The 19,906-nt window shown below is 43.6% G+C and overlaps 2 protein-coding genes across 2 annotated transcripts; one reads left to right on the top strand and one right to left on the bottom strand.

The window, feature by feature from the left end:
* Nucleotides 1–5,051: 5,051 nt before the first annotated feature.
* THRSP (thyroid hormone responsive) lies at nt 5,052–9,845 on the top strand. Its single transcript, XM_010973453.3, has 2 exons — nt 5,052–5,922; nt 8,309–9,845. The coding sequence occupies exon 1, from the start codon at nt 5,434–5,436 to the stop codon at nt 5,902–5,904; it is 471 nt and encodes a 156-aa protein (XP_010971755.1). The 5' UTR covers nt 5,052–5,433; the 3' UTR covers nt 5,905–5,922; nt 8,309–9,845.
* Nucleotides 9,846–9,885: 40 nt separating this feature from the next.
* On the bottom strand, nt 9,886–17,099 carry NDUFC2 (NADH:ubiquinone oxidoreductase subunit C2). The gene is made up of 3 exons (XM_010973452.3): nt 16,781–17,099; nt 11,844–11,987; nt 9,886–10,068 (listed from the first exon to the last, which is right to left on the bottom strand). Exons 1-3 carry the CDS (start codon nt 16,947–16,949, stop codon nt 10,019–10,021), a joined length of 363 nt encoding a protein of 120 aa, XP_010971754.1. The 5' UTR covers nt 16,950–17,099; the 3' UTR covers nt 9,886–10,018.
* Between the last annotated feature and the right edge of the window lie 2,807 nt (nt 17,100–19,906).

The following is a 19,906-nucleotide window of genomic DNA, read 5'->3' on the forward strand; positions in this document are numbered from 1 at the left end:
GGAAACCTGTGGACTCCAGGGCCCTGCTGCTCCCTCAAATAGCTCTTTCTTAGCTGGTCATTTGAATCTTTTTTTTTTTTTTAATTATTTGGGGGTTTTTTTTAGAACAATATTTTTCTCTTTTCTGGAGGGGGGGGAATAATTACATTTAAAATTTTTGTTTTAGTGGAGGTACTGGGGATTGAACCCAGGACCTCGTGCATGCTAAGCACTCACTCTGCCACTGAGCTGTACTCTCCTCCCCTGTCATTTGACTCTTGATGCCTCCAAATCTTCCAGTCATAGGATTGTGGATTTTTAGTTTGAAAGAGTTTCTGTTTAGTACAACTCCTCAATTTCCTAGGTGGGAAACTGAGGCCCAGAGAGGTGGGGTGACTTGCTTGAGGTTCCCAGCGAGTTAGTTGTGGCTTTAAGGAGAATATTTTATGATCAGTAGCACTGGCCATTCCCTCCGCCTGGAAGACAGAGCTTCCAGAAGTTGAGAACATTCAGGTCTCAACACAGATATTTCTTTTTCCCTGAGGGTAATAACTGGCCTGAATTCCTGACCCCCAGGCCATAGGCATCCCCTGGGGATCTTGTTGAAATCCAGCTTCAGGAAGGCATGGGCAGGGCCTGTGAATCTGCATTTCTGATGAGCTCCCCAGTGATTAGATGCTGCTGGTCTGCAGACCACACTTATAGTAACAAGGCTCTTGTTCATCATTTCATTCTCTTCCTAGTAACTGTCACAATATGATATTATCATATTTATCTGTGCTTTGTCTATAGTGCTTTCCTTCAACTTCATATGAACTGCCTGGCCCGCCTTGGGCCCTGATATATCCCCAGGCCCAGCACAGTGCAGACACACAGTAGGCTGTCAATACACATGATCCCCCTGTTGACAGAGGGAGTCGGGTTCTGGAGGGCAGGGACCTTGTTTGGTTTTCTCCTTCCTCCTCATGGCACAGCCTGGGGTAGGAGCACACAGCAGGGACTCAGTGACTGGGGTTAGAGGTTGGAGTGGCTCCTGGTGCTTGACCCCATATGTTCCCCAGTAGGTCAGGACTAGAGTGACAAACCCCTAGGCCCATGAATGTCAGATGATGTGTGTGTGTATATGTAAATCATTTTTAAAACTAGAAAACTTATCACAACCTTGGTCTGAGTTCACTCTGTAGCTGCTTGGGTCTAAGCCCAGGCAGGGTTACTTGGAGTCTGGCAGCCTCAGGGCACAACTTGATCAGCTTACCTCTTGCACCACATACGCGTGGTATTCTTGGCCTGGCCCTTGGGGACACTGACCCCAGGTCATCTGGGGCCAGTTCAGTTTGCCCAGCATGGGGGCATTCAGATACCTGGAGGGGGAGGCCACAGGCAGCTCTGCCGAGGTCACTCCAGTAAAGTGCCTCATTCAGCCTGTTTCCCCACCTGAGGGCAGGAGGGAAGACTGGGGACACTGAATGATGTTTAAGGGCTAGCCCAGCTTCTACTACTTCCATCCCCTCCCCACCTGCAGTGGCCCAGCTAGACAAGATAACCTCCCACCCTGGGACGTGGCATCTTGAGAGCAGGGACACCTGAGTCCACTGGGCCCTTCTGAGCCAAGGGCCACCTCACCCGACCCACCACACCCCCTGAGAAGACCCCACATCCTTTCTTACCTGCCTTCCTTCTCTCCCAACTCCTAGTACTTGTCTCAGTCCAGCTTGTCCCCTTAGATCCCTGATAATTGGCTGACAGCTGCTGATTCAGAACATTTTATCCAGGGCCCTTCATCTGCCAGGTGGATCTGGAGGAGTCTCTTTCATAGCCTGCAGGCTGGATGCCCCTGGCCATGCCGACCCTCCTGTCCCTCCTTCCCAGGGCTCCCCTTCTGCTCTGCACTCACTCACAGGCTCTTTATTCCCCCAGTCACCAATTCGCTCACTCACTCACTCATTCACGTGGCACTTGCTCAGTCCCTCAGGGCCAGCGCCAGGAGTGTGACCGGGAACAAATTGGCCCGAGGTGGGGTTAATGCACACATAGAGGCAGAATGACACAGCGGGGCCCTGGGGCCATGTGCTCAGGTGGAGTCCCCCAAAGTCTGAGCTGGAGAGGATCAGCCCCCTCATTGAAGAAATGCGGAAAGGGAGGGTCAGGGTGGCCCCAGGCCACTGGGTAGAAGAGGAAGGAGGCCGTTTCTTAAGGGGCTCTCCTGACCTCCCACCACACTGAGTCAGCTCGCCCAGCCCTGCCTGTAGGCAGAACATCATGTTTTCCAGTTCTGAGGCAGTGACCTTGGTGCCGGTTTGAAAATGTGAGAACTAAAGCAGGGTAACACCCTTAGGTACCCTGAAGTAGACTCAGAAGAGCTGGAAGGGCTTTCCCTCAGAGGTCTTCAAACCCTCCACTTTACAGCTGTGGACCCTGGAGCTCAGGAAGTCTGGTCACAAGGGGGCCTAGAAGGAGCTCCAGAACCCAAACCACGATGTCCAGCCTTGTAGTCTCTGGCTATACCCGCTGCTCAGCCATCCTCGGTGTTTGAATACAAAGGGGAAGCCTCATCTTCCTGAGGAGGAAACATCTTAAGAACATTTTCCCTAATAAAAATATAAAACAAACAAAACAAACAATATTTTAGGGCTGGAAATGAATTAATCAAGCGGTTATTGAAGTAATCTATGAAAATTAAATTCTTTCACTTAACCTATTAATTTAGGAAATTTGCTCTTTTCCACTCATAGTTTATGAAACACTTTTACGCAAATTCTTTACCCAGCTGTCTGGTGGAGGGACTGCTGGGCTAACGCATCTTGCCAACAGCTGTGTTTGCAGTCACGTACTGGGAACGCACCATGTATGATGAAGGCTCTCAGGACAGGAGTATGGCATCTGCCTCCTTTCCCGAGGAGGAATTCTGGAAAAGAGCCTCCCCTTGCAATCAGGACCATGAGGCAGTTTCGAGCACCTGCTTTGCTGTGGCCACATGTGGCTCCCTCGTGGTGTCAAAACCCCGCCCAAGTCAGGTGACTATTTTTCAAGATGACTGGACATTATAACCAAAGACCCTAGAGTGTATCAAGAAGAAACTGATGGTCATCATTCAGCTGTATTTGCAGTGCTGGGCACCAGGACAGGTACACAAGGAACTGAAATTTTTGTAGCAAGTCCTAGGATGGAGGAATTAATGAGGAATTGCAGCATGACCTAGGAAAGGAGAAGTGGCCAGGAGGCAGTGCATGTTTACTGCGGTCTTGCAATATACCAGATACTTCACAAACATCATCTCTAATCCTCCTAACTACTGATAGGTAGCAGTTACCTCTCATCCCAACTCCTACTTGCCTAAGAACTAATAGTGTGTGTTTTAAGGCTAATTACTTGATCATCCTAAGCCTCAATTTCCTCCTCTGAGATTGAGGACTACCGACCCCATAGGATTGTTCAAAGGACTGAGTTCTGTTCCAAATACTTTGCATATATCACCTTAGCTTAGAATAGCGAGCCCTCAATCGATGTTTGCTCCTATTATTATTACAACATAGGAGGAAGCTAAGGTTCAGAGAGGAGCAGTGACAAGCCCAGGGCCACACAGCCAGAGGGAGAATGAGCTGGCTGTGTTCTCTGTTCCACTTCACAACCTGCAGTGCAGAAAGGGTTGAGATGGAAGCTTTGCCCTCATAGCAGGCCCATGGCTGGACTTGGCTACCCTCTGTGCTCTAGAGATGCAAGGCCAACTATCCAGTGCAGGATGACCCCAGGTCACCTGTGGCTACATGCCTGGCCAGCCCTTGAAGGGGACTTGGAGAGAGGGACGACTGTCACTTTCCTCTGAGGACTGGAGAACTGGGCTGAGCCTCCTCCTGTCACATCTGAGACCTTGGGCAAGTACCCCCACCACTTCCTCAGTCTCAGTTTCCTCATCTGAAAAGGGGATACTAATGTTTTTCTGCCTCATAAGGCTGTTATGTGACTGAGCAAGGTAAAGTCTGGGAGACGGTTTTTTATACTACCCTGTTGTGCTAATATAGCAGAGTTAAGGCCCATGACTTTGGGGGTGAGGTGAGTATTTTCATTTAATGGGGAAGGTCTACAGGGAGTTAGAATCTAGTTTAACACAAAGATGAACTTTCTCATAGCTCTGGCCATAGGAGTGGAAGGGAGTGGGCCAGTGGATGACTACCAGTCAGGAGGAGGCAGAGGAGGTTCCTGCCCTGAGTGGGGGTGACGGTGGCTTAGGTGAGACAAGATCTGCTCCCATGTGCTCCTTCACCTCTCCTCCCCATGCAAGGGCAGAAGGCACTTAGCAAATCTTTCCAACCCAAAGAGTGTTGCAAACAAGTGCCTGAACCAGAACTCAGGAGGTTGTATGCACTTGACTCTGCCACTAACTTGTATAACTTTGAGTGTCTCACTGGCCTCATTTTCCTAGCTATCTCATAAATAAATATAGCAAATGCAATTTGTCAGCTGTGATAATTTGCAATACAAAGGATTATTACCTTCCAAGACTGTTGACCAAAGGACTAGGTCAATGGTAAAGAGGAAGCATTATAACTCATGGAATCACAGGGTAGAGTTGAGAGGGACCTCAGCATTAATCTAGAATCTGCAAGGATAATATATCTGGGAACTATACTTCGTGATTTACAAAGTATTTTCTTTAGCTTTATCTTCTTCCACCCTCACAACTCCTCAAATTTACATATAAGGATATGGATCCCATTAACTTGTATAACTTTTGCAACCTCACACATCATTCTAGAGCCCTGACTGAAGGTGGAAGAGAGGTGGTTCCAGACTGGAATCCCAGTTCCAATGGCACTGGGAAAGTTACTTTTGACTGCCTTACCTCAGTTTCCTCAATGGTAAAACAGGAATATGAAAACATTCATCATAGCGTTGTGGTGAAAAGCTTACTATAGAACTTGATGGGAAGTGGGTGCTTAGTAAATGTTAGCCAGCAAATCATTAAACACACAGCCAGGAAATGCAGAACTGGGCTTCTGGCTCCCACATGAGTGCTCTTTGCCATACACTAAGCTGTCTCATTGCATCACACTCCGCCTTTGCTCATTTCACAGCCGGGGCACCCAGGTTGAAGAACGGAGCTGCACACTAGGACACAGGCAGCCAAGAGGCAGCTTGGTCTCAGATGATCTGAGAAAATTAATGATTACCCTGGGGTCAAGTGCATCAGTTGCCAAAGGGAAAGGCTTCCTTCTAACTGGCCCAGCGAGCTCATGAAGGAGGAGTTGAGGCAGTCATGGAGCGCTGAAGTCTGGCAGTTCTGTCCCTGAGCAGGTGAATCACCTGATACCAACGCTGGGACCCAAGCCCTGGGATTGGCCTAAAAGAGGGCTGTGTACCTACTGGTTGGGCCTTGGCATCCTGTCAAACTGCTGTGCATCCAGACATAAAAATAACAGCCTGGAAATAGTTCTGGGGCAGTCTGCTGGACTCAGCATGGGAGAGAAAGCCACCATGCAGATGCTGACCAAGTGCTACCCCAAGAACAGCCTGCTGACTGTCATGGACCGGTACTCGGCCGTGGTGCGCAACATGGAGCAGGTGGTGATGATCCCCAGTCTTCTGCGGGACGTGCAACTGAGTGCGCATGGCTGCCAGGTCCAGGCGGGGGCCCCCGATCTCTACAACTGCTTCACCATGCTCAAGGCCATCCGTGTGGACGTGGACAATGGGCTGCTGCCCCGGGATGAGTGGCAGGCCAAGGTGGCAGCTGGCAAACCTGACGAGGCTGAGAATGAAGCTGCAGAGACAGAGGAGGCCGGGGAGGAGAGGGTCTCGGGGAAGCTGGACCTGGAATCTCAGTTCTACCTGCACTTCTCCAGCCTTCATCACATCCTCACCCACCTGACCCTGAAAGCTGAGGAAGTGACGAGGAAATACCAGGAGATAATGGGACAGGCCATGTAGGCCTGGACTCCAGACAAGGTAATTGTGGCCATGCCAGTGGGTGTCAGAGTCCACTGAAGCACCTTCCAGGGGAGGAAAGGGATCAGGGGTGAACCTAGTGGGAGAGGGAGAGCCTGGCTCTCAGACAAAGCCGCCCTCCCTTTGGGGTATAGACCACTACCTGGGGCAGCCCAAGGTCGGGCCTTCCTTACTCGCCTTCTGATCCAGAATTGGTGAATAATGGTGGCAAACTGTTAAGGAAACAGAGGGAAAAGTGGCTTATGAGTGTGTACCTTATGTGCACATATATATGTTTGTACTTGTGAGTGTTTATTAGTAAGTATGTGAATATTTGGAACCATATGAACTAGATATGTGTGTTCCCACCACTGACTTCTTTAAGAATCTGAGTAAAGCCAAGGACTCTCTCCCCAGAGTCCAGGCATTTAGACAGATAACTGTACCTGCAATTTCAGGGGATATGCCATCTACCAAGGCCCATCCATGAATTCTAAAATAAGAACCCCTGATGCCATATATGAGTAATACATGACATCTATTTGGACACATAGTAAATGCTAGCACAGCCCCTAAATGCTTGACATAGGAATAATTCCTTTAATCTTCACAATAATTCTATTAAGATAGGTTTTATTATTTCTATTTTACAAATGAAGAAACTTACCCAAGGCACTCAGGTGTCCAATGTGAATTCTATGTGTGTGTGGCACTGCTTCCAACATTTTTTCAAGTCATGGACTATGGAAAATTATATTTATATGGTACATGGTGGTACATCGTTAAGGCTGCTCATGGTAGTCCTGCAACGAGCAGGAGTACTCTGGCCATCCCAAATGCAGCCAGCCAAATGGAAATCTAAGGGACCACTATGTTGGCACTCTAATCCATTCCAGGCACATCAACACAGAGGAATGCCCGTTGGGAAACCCACTTGTGAAGACATATGCATATGTGTTGGAATCTGAGCACAGAATGCCTGGGGTTGTGAGGTGTAGATGAGCAGGAAGCTAGACTAGCAGGTAGTGACACAGGGTAGGAGATGGGAAGGGGACCTGGGACAGTCATGGGTGTGTCAGTCCTGGGTAAAGATGGAGAGAAGGTTGGTCACGGCACATGTCAGTTTTGATTCTGCCAGCCCTGCTCCCATAAACTGGCTTTATCAGTGATAAACCATGCCATGTCCACAGGAATCTCAAAACCTACCCGATGTAGATATGTGGGGCAGAATTTTTATCCCCATTTTACTTGTAAGGAAATTAAATCCAGAGAGATGAAATGACTCACCCAAACTCACATAGTTAGTAAGGGGACAAAAAAAGCAAGACTGGCCCCAATTTTGAGCTGGGGGTACTTTCCATCAGACTCACTCTCTGTCATGTTGTGTTAGCGTCATGATATTCCTGAGGCTGTAGTGATGGGAATACACATGGACCCTGAACACATGGCCTATAGAGAGTTCTGCTCTAGGTGTTTTCTCAGCCATTTTTCCTTCCCCTACTTCAAACCCAGACCCAAACTTCCAACTTCAGCTTTGCTTCCCTCTCCTGTTGAGGCTCCTGGGTGTCTTTCAGAGGTTCTTGAATGTAACTGGGCTGGGTCAAGAGCTCTGCCTTTAGTCCTGATTCCAGCACTATGAGCTGTGAGGACTTGTATTTGCTCACTTCTCTGGGTTTCAGTTTATTCCCCATAATAGTATTAGTAAAAACAAAAACAAAAACAAAACAACAACAAAAACCAATCGGCACTTGAATAGTTCTATAGTTTAAGATCACTTTCGTATGAATTGTCTAATGGAATTATATAATCTCCTTCTACAGATGAAAAAACTGGAGGTCTGAGAAGTAAGAGTCCAAGGTTACTCAGGAAATGGCAGAACCAAGATGAGAATCAACCCTGGCCTAACTCACATTTAATTCCTTTCCTCTACACAACTGGATTTCCTTAGCACCTTAGAAGTCTGCAGCTGGAGGTGGGAACTGGGGATGGCAGAGTGGATAGAAACCCCATTACTTGACCAGCTAAACTGCTTCAAAGACATGAGCAGCCAATTCTACATTGCAATGCTTCAACACACCCTAACCTGTTTTTTTTGTGGCATCTGTAGAGAAGTTAAAAAATATCTGGGCTCTTGTCCTGGTTCTGCATTGACCTCTGTCTGCCCCCGGACAACTTATTTCACCTTTCTGTATGGTTTCCCTGTTAATAAAATGCAGAAATGAAACTAGATGAGATATTGCAGCTCTGACAACTGGATTCTTACGGCAATAGAACACCGCTGGGGTTTTCCTACAGCAGCACCACTGAGCTTTTTCAGTGGTTTTCCTAATTTAACAGGCATGTGGCAGTATCTAGGTGGTGTGAATTTACACTGACTTTTTTTTTTTTAAATTTCTGCACTCGACAGCTTACTCTGCATGATAGAAAGCAGACTCTGTGATGAGGACACGGAACAGTTTACTAGCCCTGATTACAGGACCAGAAAGACCTGGACCTGCAGCTGGAAGTGAAGGCGCCTGCGATGCCTGGGATGCTTCTCCTCTTTCCTCTGAGAACCAATTCGTGGACTCATCACTGAGTCACCTTTAGGATGCTTGTTGCTATTCACAACTCTCCTCACCCCTCTAACCAGCTGGGGGTGGTAGCCAGTAGTTCAACAGGGACCAGATGTCACCTGGTTAGTGTGGTACAGGAGAAAGAGAAGTTTTAGCATCTGACTAACCGAAGTTCACATCCCTCCTCTTGGCAGTCATTCACTGTGATCTTGGGCAAGTTATTTAATCCAGTGGAGCCTAAATTTCCTCATCTATAAAATGGCTATAGTATTACCTACCTCATAAAGTTATGAAAATTTAACAAGAGAATGACTCAAAAGCATCTGGCATACGAGAGCTATTATTACAGGTGGATTTCCTCCCCCCACCCTCACCACGTATTTGTTCTAGCCCTCCCTTACTGTTCTCTAGAACTAGCAGAGTCCCTGGAATCTGAGTGAGTGGCTCACACCCTTATACTTGCCAAGCACAGGTGAACTATAAGCCTATATTGCAGTAGCAGTTAAAAAACACTTTGTATTTATATGTATTTTAATCAACTTCTACTTTCTCAGACATGACTTCATTTTTAACAAATGGGACTCAAGAGAAAAGGAACTCATTTGATTTTGCCCAGAAACCATCTGCTTATATTCATACTGCCACCTAATTTAAAACCACACTTAAATAAACAATTTTATTAATCTCCAAATATCAATCTGATTATAGAATCCGAGCTTGGAAACAAGAACGTTTTGGACAAGCATTTTAACTTGATAAGCCATTAAGAGTATACTCCTCCTAGTCAGGTGGGACCTTTTACTTCTAACTGCACCAAGCCCCACCGTAGACTGCGTTAGCCACCCAGCCCACTTTTCCCAGGACGATCTGTCTGAGAGTGGAGACCCCTTTACAGTATCAGTCTTCTAGCTGCTCTCCTGGTCTTGAGTCTCCTCCTCCTAAACCACCCTCTGTGTTATTGCGGAGAGCTTAGCAATACAAACCTGACCATGTTATTCCTATTTAAAACCCTTCAGTGACTTCCCACTACCTACAGGATCAAGTCAAAATTATTCTGCACAACTCACAAAACCCTCCATAATCTGGCTTGCTTTGTTTCATTTTGCAATAGAACTGGAGCAGGCAAAATTCTTCTGTGAAGGACCATATGTTAAGTATTTCACGTTTTGCAGGCCACAGGGTCTGTCACGACCACTCAACTCCACTGCTGTGGCGTGGAAGCAGCCACACACACATACACCAGTAAGCCTGGCTGTGTTCCAGGAAAACTGTAGGCGTGAGCTGGATATGGCCCACGAGGTAGTCTGCCAACTCCGAACCACAGCTAAACCCCATTTTAAAATCTGCTAGATGTCTTCTTAAAACTCAATAAATGGAAACTGACCATTCTCCAATGAACTATTTTTCTTATGACAAAAAGGAGTCAGAGTGCTTATGATGACCATTTTAATCACAAGGTGTTAACATGTATATTAACATAAACTTCAGATGTCATAGAAACAGTTCCATAAAATTCAGAGATAACCAGTACTGGTGAAACTGGAACAAGCATTTTGGAGATTTCAATGCACTGGATGGAATTCTTCAAGAATTTCACTATAAGTTTTCTTATCTATAAAAAGAAAGATCACAAAAAATTTATTTTAAAATTGTTTTAAAAATCATATTTCCTAAAAATTAACACTTAATATTCTTATAGAAAGAAACCCCTAATAATTGCCTTATTTTCTAGTTCTCAACCATGGCTTGGCAATCACTAAGACATTTTGTTCCACTGAATGAAGATAACCTCGGAAAAATCTGTGGTGACATCCAGGTGGTTGGAGGGGCCAACGGCTGCCAGAGGGGTCCTGGCTGGTGAAAGAAGGAATGGGTAGGGAGGGGCAGGAGCTCAGATGGTCAAGCTCTCCATGCCTGCACTGTTGGTGCAAGAGGTTCCTGGCACACCTGCCAGTAATCTGCTGCTCAGAGAGAATAAGCCCGTGAGGCTATATACGCTCCTGCTGCCGGAGGGAGCTGGTGGAAACATGGAGGCAAAGAGCCAAAGGTCTGGGACTGAGGACTGCTCTGGCACTGGGTCTCCCTCTTAGGAATCAATATTCCCAAGATTCCTTCCAGCTCTCACATCCAGCAGTCCTGGGTACTCCCCAACACTGATACATCCACTATTTTTGGCTTTGTACTAGTCTTTGAGCTCTTCAATGGCAAAAAAACCCTATACCTTTCTGATCCTCTATAAACATGACATATGTGACTAAAGGCTATGAAAATATTAGAGCAATAAAATTTCAGAGCTAAATAGAACCTTCCAGATAACTAGTCTGATGAAATGTAAATGCTTACTATTACACATTTACATAAATAGGAAAATCTATTTAAAAATATATATATTTACAAGTTCAAAAATTTCCTAAACTCATTCCTTCATGTATGTGTATATCTGAATTGTCTATGTGTGTAAAATACAAACAAGAAAACAGCTGAAATACAATTATATTCACAGCTGCACAAACATAAGTAGAGTGGGCTGAGGAAACTCCTGTCTGTAGCTGGATAAAGGCTTCAGAGATGAGTTGAGCAAGAATTTGCTAGGTGCACAGGGGAAAGAGGGCAAGAGGAGGGTCAAGGACGTACAGCGTGTACAGAATGATACAGGGTAGGTTCAGGACACAGCATTTCATGGGGCAGGAGATGAGGCAGGGCTCTGTGTAGTTGAGATCAGGCATTACTGATTAAGTGCCTACTATGTGTAGGTTCTGTGCTGCAGGCTGGGGAAACAAAGATGAAGTCCAGTGAGGCACACAGCCTGTATATGTAATGGGGTGGATACAAGGTATGGGTTAAGTGTTTCTACCAGGCAATTAGCTCAGCCTGGGAAAATAAGCCATCCGAGGGAGTCTGGATTTAATCCTAAAGGGAATGGATAGCTATTTTAAGCATATTCGTATTTATCCAGAGAGATTATCAGTGCCTGAACCAGAGTAGTGGCAGTGGCAGAGAGGAGAATTCAGAGCTGAGAATCATTTAGGGAGCAGAACGGTAAGACTTGATGACTAATGGGAAGTGAAAAGAGAAGGACTTGAAGATGATTCCCAGGCTTCTGGCTGGAGTACCCAGGTGGACAGTAATGCCATTCACTGAAGCAGGACACAAAAGCACAGGAGGTCTGGGCAAGCAGAGGGGACTTGAGTTCTGTTTGCTGTCTGAGGGACACAGAGGTACTCAGCCAGAAATTGGATATATGAATTGAAGAGAATTCTGTTTTATAGACACAGATGTGGGAGTCAACAGAACATAGAAGGCACTGAAGTCACAGGCATGAATAAGATTAACCAGAGAAAATGATACAGAGTAAGAAAGAAGTTTTCTACAATTAACTTGAAATACCTTTATCAGGAAAATCCTCTGGATGTGACTTCATGTATGCAAACATATCATGGTCCCTCGCAGCGTACATGTAGTCTTGACGTTTTAAAAGGTAATATCCAATAAAAACAAAGGAAGTAATATATAGTAGCTGGCGATGCAAACCTGAAATTCAACAAATCCCAAAGAAAGCAAAAATCAGTCATGTGTACTAAAAAAAAATTAAAATTACACTTTCACATTTCAGATATATAATTTGTTATTTCTCCCAAAATTTTTTTAAAAAAAGGCTTTTGTATATGGGTATTCTGACAGCCTTGACCTTGGGACATCTTCCTAAGGGGTATCTGGCAATTATGAGAGCAACATTAAATCTACAAAATAACTATTCAACAGAACCCAAGATTTTTAAAATTCAAGTTTTATAAGTTTCTTCAAGAAAAACGGTAGATAAGTACAAAACCTGAATGGTAGACTGAGAACAGGGGGAAAAAGTTTTTCTTTTTCAATAAGTTAACTTTAGACCTAGACAAACTTGTATTCCAAGAAGTGTTCTGGATATGATGAGTAGAGGTAAAGTCCTCTGCAAATGGTCTAAAAGCAATTTGGTTTGTCTGCATATATTGATTCATATTTGATATTTAGTGGTTACTGAAACAGTACACTATACTACATATGGAATCAATGTATGTCAGTTCTCTTTTGTACCTTCTACAGCTTGTAATTTTGCATGTACTACCTATTCAAAAACTATCTTAAAAAAAATCATCCTATTGTAATGAGGATTACGTCTGAAGGGGAGATCCAAAGATATGAACTTTATATAGAAAAAAAATTTTTTTTTTTTAACAAAAGGCGAACTGCAGATTTTCTAGCTATGCCCCAGAATTCTATCCCCAGGCCTCTTCTTATCCTATACATCTTCCTTTGGAGAACTTGCTTATTCCTATAGTTTTATCCATTATCCATGTGCTGGTGACCCGTAAGTACATCAAACTCAGACACCCATGCTGAACAACAGCCATATTCAAATGTTTGACACATTCAACTGAATGCCCTTAAACAAACTCAGTTTCTTTATATTCATACCTTTTTTCCTAAGTCAGAGAGTGAGACCATTTACCCAGGAATCCAAGTCCTGCATATTAAATACAGTAAAATCCCTTCTTTTCCACCCTCTTTCCCCACATCCAGTCACTGAGTCCTGTTATTTCTACCTTAGGAATATTTCCTTTCCTTACTTCAGGGAACTTATGCTCACTTATACTAACTGGTCTCCCTTTCATCTCAATTTCCACTCCATATTCATCACAGCTTTCACCCTGTCACTAGAGGAATTTTTACTAAAATACAAACCTAGCTTGTCAATGCCTTCTTCAGTACACCCAACAGGACCCAAACTCCTGCATATGACCTCCCAGACCCCTCACAAGCTTACTCTTCCTCCTTCATTTTCTGACACTCCCTGATATGCACACTGTGCTCAGCAATACTGAACTGCTTTTAATTCCTCATACATTCTAGGCTCCTTCAAGCTTCTATATACTAAGCACTGATTACTTCTCTGCCCAGCAACTTCCTGATCCTTCAAGACTCAACTTGGACATCACTTCTGCTAAGAAGTCTTCCCAGAACTTTCCTGGATTTAAAAGGGTGAACTCATGTCTATTAACATGTAAGTTGCTTTGGTAATTATTTCTCTACTACCAGGCAAAGCCAATGTTTGGTTCATCTTTGTACACCAGCACACAGAGAGCACTTAATACATATATAATAAATGGATAGATGGCCTTGGGCAAATCAATTTACTACCTTTAAAACAAAAATAATACCTAACCTATCTTTCTCACAGTAGTTATTACAGTGTTTTAGAAAAATTATAAAACAATAAAAATGTAAAATATTACTATGATCTGGGGCAGAACAGGGTCCAGGCTCTTTTGCATTCTCCCTTACCCCCAACAGCCTCTGCTTCCCCTAATGGGCCACCTGTAATACAGTAAACCAAAATGTGCTGGGTTCTCCCAGGTGCCATTGGACTACACAGATACAAAGACCCAGACTCTCTGTGCTTACTCATATCCTCACAGAGGAAAACTCGATAAATAATTTTGATAATATCAGTGTTCTCGCCCCCAAGGCATGGCTTGGCCTCTTCCCAGGTCCCCATTTCCCTAGCCTCTTCTCTCTCAGCAGTGGTCTCCCTCTCATCACAAACACAACCCCTCCACAATCATTTCTCTCTTCGTTCCTTTACTGAGTGAATCTAAACCTGGATGTCATGGTGCTCTCTGCAGAACACCATAAATTACTGATATATTAAACTAGAAATTCAATAAATATTTAATTCTGTGGACTACATTTAGATACCAACTAACTCTATATTTAGAGCAGGTAAATGGTAACCAGCAACAAAGGTTTAAAAATAGGTGATGGGAGAAAAGCTTAAGAACAAATTCTATTTAATATTTTCTGCTAACTTGAAAAAGAGCTGCACAATTTTATTTCACTGATAGAATATTCCAACACTACCTACAGAATGCTCGGTACTCCCCATGGCCATAGTTGGAAACTCCACCATGTGTCTCTTTCCCTACTCTTCCAACTTTATGTGCATAAATTCGTACCACAATTCATCTTTTTAATAGATATCCTCATCTGATTTGTAAATCTTTGGAGGATTGGAACCATGTTTTGTATTTCCTTGTAATCTACACATTCATTCAATAAGTACTTATTGAGCATTACTATATGCCAGATATTGAACTAGGTAAACAAAATATCCATTTAATAAATGCTGCTGAGGATAACTATTTCAATAAAGTCCTCAAACCTAAATTTTCCAAAGTAACTAAGGGAAACCCAGGTAACTTAGGAACTGACCCCCAGCCCTTGACTAAGTGCTTTACATCCATCATCTCATCTAGTTCTCACAACCACACAAAGGTAGATATTATCCCTATTTCATAGACGAGGAAACTAAAGCTCACAGAGATAAGTAACTTCCTCGGAATCAAGTGGCTAGTCACAGGGAGGTGGTGTCAAAACCAAAGCATGTGCTCTTAACTACTATGCTCTTCTGTCTCCCAGGAAAGACACAAAACATTGTTTGGCAACAATGAGGTGAGGTTAAGTGGTATATCTGTCACATTTCAGCCAATCTTCACTTCCTCTGGAACAGTATCCCTCTGAGCTGAACCTCCTTCCTGCTCCCAAAGCACTCTCTGCTCACCCACCTCTATCAAAACATGTATCTGTCACACCAAGACCCATACCTGTCCCTCCCCTCCAGCTCCCAACTAGACCAGTTCCTCAAGGGCAGGGCAGTATTCCTCCCCCTATATACCAGATGAGTAACACTGCCTGGCACAGAGAAAGAGCTCAGTTAAGGGTGAACAAACATATGATAAACTGTGTAACAAGAGCTAAGGAAAGGGAAACTGTTCAGCACCTTCTGTGTGCCAGGCATTTACCTATTGAATCTCACTTAATTCTCACAAAAAAGTATGCAAAAGTGAATTATGTAAAAACAAATTATTCAAGTAACTTGCCCAAGGTGACATGGTTAGGCAGCAATGGAGCAAGGCTATTTAGTGCCAAAGTGGAGCTCTTTCCTTCATACCAAACAACAGGCCTGGGCAAATGTGGAGTAGTGATAAAAAGAGAGGACACTCCATGTCCCCAGTGGCAGAAATGGACAAAGATCACTCCTTTCTGTGGAGTGGGATCATATCCAAGGCAGATGAGATTTCAAGTCTAATTGAGCACTAGAAGTGATAAGATTTGGTGGGCTGGGAGTCGACCTGCAGGCCTGACATACAGCTGGAAGAAGGCAGAAGAGGCACACGTATGGTGATTCCTGGTTGCCTGAACCACTGTATTAGCTTTCTTCCTAACTGGGCTCCTTAGCGCCAATCAGTTTCACATTGTTGACAAAGATGACCTTTTAAAATACAGGTCTGATCACTGCATTTCCCCTGACAATTCTGAAAAACATGTGAGATTCCTGTCTGCTTACAGAATAAATTACCATGATCTACCTAGATCTTTTGTTGCCTTATCGCCCTACTCTGCACTCACTCAGCAACTGCCCCCGATTCAGGCGCTTTTGCCCCCATTCAGTCCCACTAGCCTCCCATGGGCCTGGAAGGCTCTCTTCAAGTACCTGACAGATCAAAACTAAGTTCAAACACAACTTTTATAAAGTTTTTCTCTTTTCCCTTTGTACATCCATAGCCCTTAGCGCAGTTACTGTGTCACCTATTATCAGTGTTGGTCTCTGACAGATGGGCCACTGACTTTCTAGGAAATACAGCCCAGTGGTTTAGAGCCTCCTACTCAATGTGAGGTCCCCAGACCAGCAGCATCTGGGAGTTGGTTAACATCAGGCATCCAGATCTAACGAATCAGAATCCGCATTTAACAAGATCTCCAAGCTATTACTATGCACATTAAATCTGAGAAGTGCAGGTTTTGAATACAGACAGGTTTAAAAACAGACGGTGCTACTTACTATCCATATGACCTTGGGCAAGCTGCTTTAACCTCTCTAAGGCTCTGTTTCCTCACTGTGAATAATACCTCCCCACAAAAGGTGTTTGAAGATTAAATGCTATAATGCACACAGTGTTAAGCAGTGCATTGCATCGATTGATCATTCATTCTTACACATCCCACAGAGCGAACTGGGGGGCGGGGGGAGCAGGCAAATTCAGTCTCGGGTCCTTCAGAGACTCACTGTGAGGTCGTGGGTTGCACTGCACCTCAGTTTCCTTAAGTACCAAATAATAACTCTGGCCCGGCCCCGTTCTGAGAAGCTCACGGGGGAGGGGAGGCGGGGCCTGTTGGGCGAAAAGGCCCTGAAAAGCCGAGGCACCTCAGGCAGCCTAAGGCGGAGCCGGCCCTCAGTCCTGCGACCCCCTCTTTCTCTCAGCAGATCCCGCCTGCGCAGCCCTCACCCGCCGACACCACCGGCCTCCGCCGGATCGCGTTATCAATCAGGCCGGAGCAGTAGCCCAGGAAGCCGACGTAGGCGAGCCGCGGGTCAGTCAGCTTGGGCGGCGGCAGGCTCCGAGCCTCATCCGGCAGGAGCTGTAAGGGCATTCGGCTCGGCCGTCCGCTCATCATGGTGATGCCGTTCCCACTTGAGGCCTGGCCTCAGACCGCCAACTACAAAGAAAACCACCACGACCACTGCCGGGGCACAAGCCACGAGCTTTCTCCTCCGAGCGCGGGTCTGAAGGGCATGACACAGGGCGGTGCAGCGCCCAAATGCTTCCCCTAGCGCGCTCCTGCCGGAACCGCGCGCGGGAGGTTCCGGGTCACTAAATGGCCAACATGGCTCTCCTGCCGGCCGGCGCTAACTCTACCGGAGGGATTTCGGGTGCTTGGTACCTGGGGTGGAAGAGTACAGGAAGCGAGCCAAACGGGGAGACTGCGTGACGCTTTTTTGGGGGGTTAACCTTCTCTACTTGCAATTACCTCTCCTTCCCCCGCCCTGGAATGTTCCTTCAGCAGGAATTTAATTTTTCATCCAACACCCATAAGTGGACTTGATGGATAGTTTTAAAAAATGTAATTGAGATCTCATAAAAGCTAAATTTTCTGGGTTTCCCGTGGTTCATTCGCACAGGCATAGCCTCCACAAAGCCTAAAATTAAGCTCCAGCCAGCCATAAAAAATTCGGAGAACCCCAGGACTCGAACATTTATCCAAACTCTCCAGATTCATCCTGAGTCTTCAGGTCCTTGTACGGGGCTGAGGGACGAGGTGTTTCCTAAAGTTTCGAGGAATGAAAAAAAGAAGGAATCTATAACGTTCTGTCAAGTAATTGTCCAGTCTCTGCTCACCTGCCTCCAATACTAAGGAGCTCGGATCTTTGAACCCTCTGTTTAGAATGCCCTTCCTGATAAGGAACTAAAATGTCTTCTTTTCGTGTCCATTCATTAGTGGAATCAACATTTTATCTAAAGGAGTGCCTATTAAGCCAGAGGTTAATGCAAAGTTATATGCATCAAAAGTATTGATCTCCAAAGCGGAAGAATTAAGTATCAGTTAATAAAAGATGGACCTTTTATGCCTGCAAAGAGCACTTCCAGATCTGTAGTATTTTCAAGTTAGGATTTTCCAAAGGAATATATATTGGAACAATTTCCTGGAAGGCAGCAAATGTTTCAGAGGTTCACACTCTTTGACCCAGTAATTATGTATCTGAGAATGTGTGCTATGTAAATACTAGTATGATATATGAAAAAGCTTATTTGCAGTCTTTTTTTAAAACTATAGTGTTTCCTTTAAAATTATATCAAAGCAGGGAAAAATCACTAATAATCTACCATAGGATTATATAAAATTTGAATACTAGATGAACTATTAGGCAAATACTTAAATATATAAATGATGTGAACATATTCCCTACATTCTTCTGGGTCCAATTTCTCTCTTTTTTTTAAGAAAAAACATACCCAAAACCAAACAACAGTATACCCATGTTCTACCACCCAGAATCAATCATTGTTAATATTTTGTCATATTTATTTTATTTTTTATTGAAGTATAGTTGATTTACAATGTTGTTAGTTTGCAGTGTACAGCAGTGATTCCATTTTATATATATATGAAGCCAAATCATATATATATGTATATACATATACTTTTTCAGATTCTTTTCCATTATAGCTTATTACAAGATATTGACTATTGTTCCCTGTGCTATACAGTAAATATTTGCTGTTTATCTGTTTTATATATAGTAGTGTGTACCTGTTAATCCCGTACTTTTAATTATCCCTTCCCCTCTTACCCTTTGGTAACCATAAGTTTGTTTTCTATGTCTGTGAGTCTGTTTCTTTTTATAAATAAGTTCATTTGCATTACTTTTTAGATTCCACATATACATGATATCATATAGTTGTCTTTGATTTACTTCATTTAGTATGATAATCACTAGGTCCATCTATGTTGCTACAAATAGCAATATTTCATTCCTTTATGTCTTAGTAATAATATATTATATATATTTAATGGATATATATATTTATCATACATACATCCAATAATATATACATCCTATATATATGCCACATCTTTACCTTTTAATGGATATATATGTATATACCTTTTTATGCATATATATATACACACACACACCGTATCTTTATCCATTCATTTGTTGAAGGACAGTTAGGTTGCTTCCCTGTCTTGGCTATTGTAAGTAGTACTGCTATGAATTAAGAGTTTTCATCTTTTCTGGTTATGTGCCCAGGAGTGGGATTACTGGATCAGGTCATAACTATTATTTTTAGTTTTTTAAGGAACCTCCATCTGTTTTCTATAGAGGCTGCACCAATTTACATTCCCACCAACATTGTAGGAGGGTTCCCTCTTCTCCACATCCTCTCCAGCATTTATTATTTGTAGACTTTTGGATGATGGCCATTCTGACCAGTGTGAGGTGGTACCTCATTGTAATTTTGATTTGTATTTCTCTAATGATTAGGGATATTGAGTTGTCATATTTATTTTAAAGGGAAAAAAACACTAAAAGATAAAGACCCCTTTCCGGTCTTCCCCAGAGACAATCACTATCAACAGATTAGAATATACACTTCCAGTACACTTTTTATATTTTTAAATATATTTAGTATTGTGTTCCGTGTGCTTAAAAAGCTTTTTTTAACCTAAATAGTATGATTCATTGTTCCTGTTTTTTGCTGACTTTCATAATTCCTTATAGTGTTTTTGAGATATATTTATTTTATCTTTTTGATGGGGGGAGGTAATTAGCTTTATTTATTTATTTATTTAATGGAAGTCCTGGGGATTGAACCCAGGATCTTGTGCATGCTAAGCACACACTCTACCACTGAGCTATATCCTTCCCCCTTCAGATTTATTTTTGATGATACAGAAAGATCAGGTCCATTCCTTTTGATTACTGTATGCTATTTCAATATATAAATATGTCACATTTTATTCATCCATTACCCTTTTGATGATATTTAGGTTGTTTTCAATTTCTTTTTCATCTACATAAGTCTATACTCCAGAATCTAGGGCCAAGACAAACTTTTGCACATGTGTAC

This window comes from Camelus bactrianus, chromosome 10 (genome assembly GCF_048773025.1).
Source record: "Camelus bactrianus isolate YW-2024 breed Bactrian camel chromosome 10, ASM4877302v1, whole genome shotgun sequence".
Classification (NCBI taxonomy): domain Eukaryota; kingdom Metazoa; phylum Chordata; class Mammalia; order Artiodactyla; family Camelidae; genus Camelus; species Camelus bactrianus.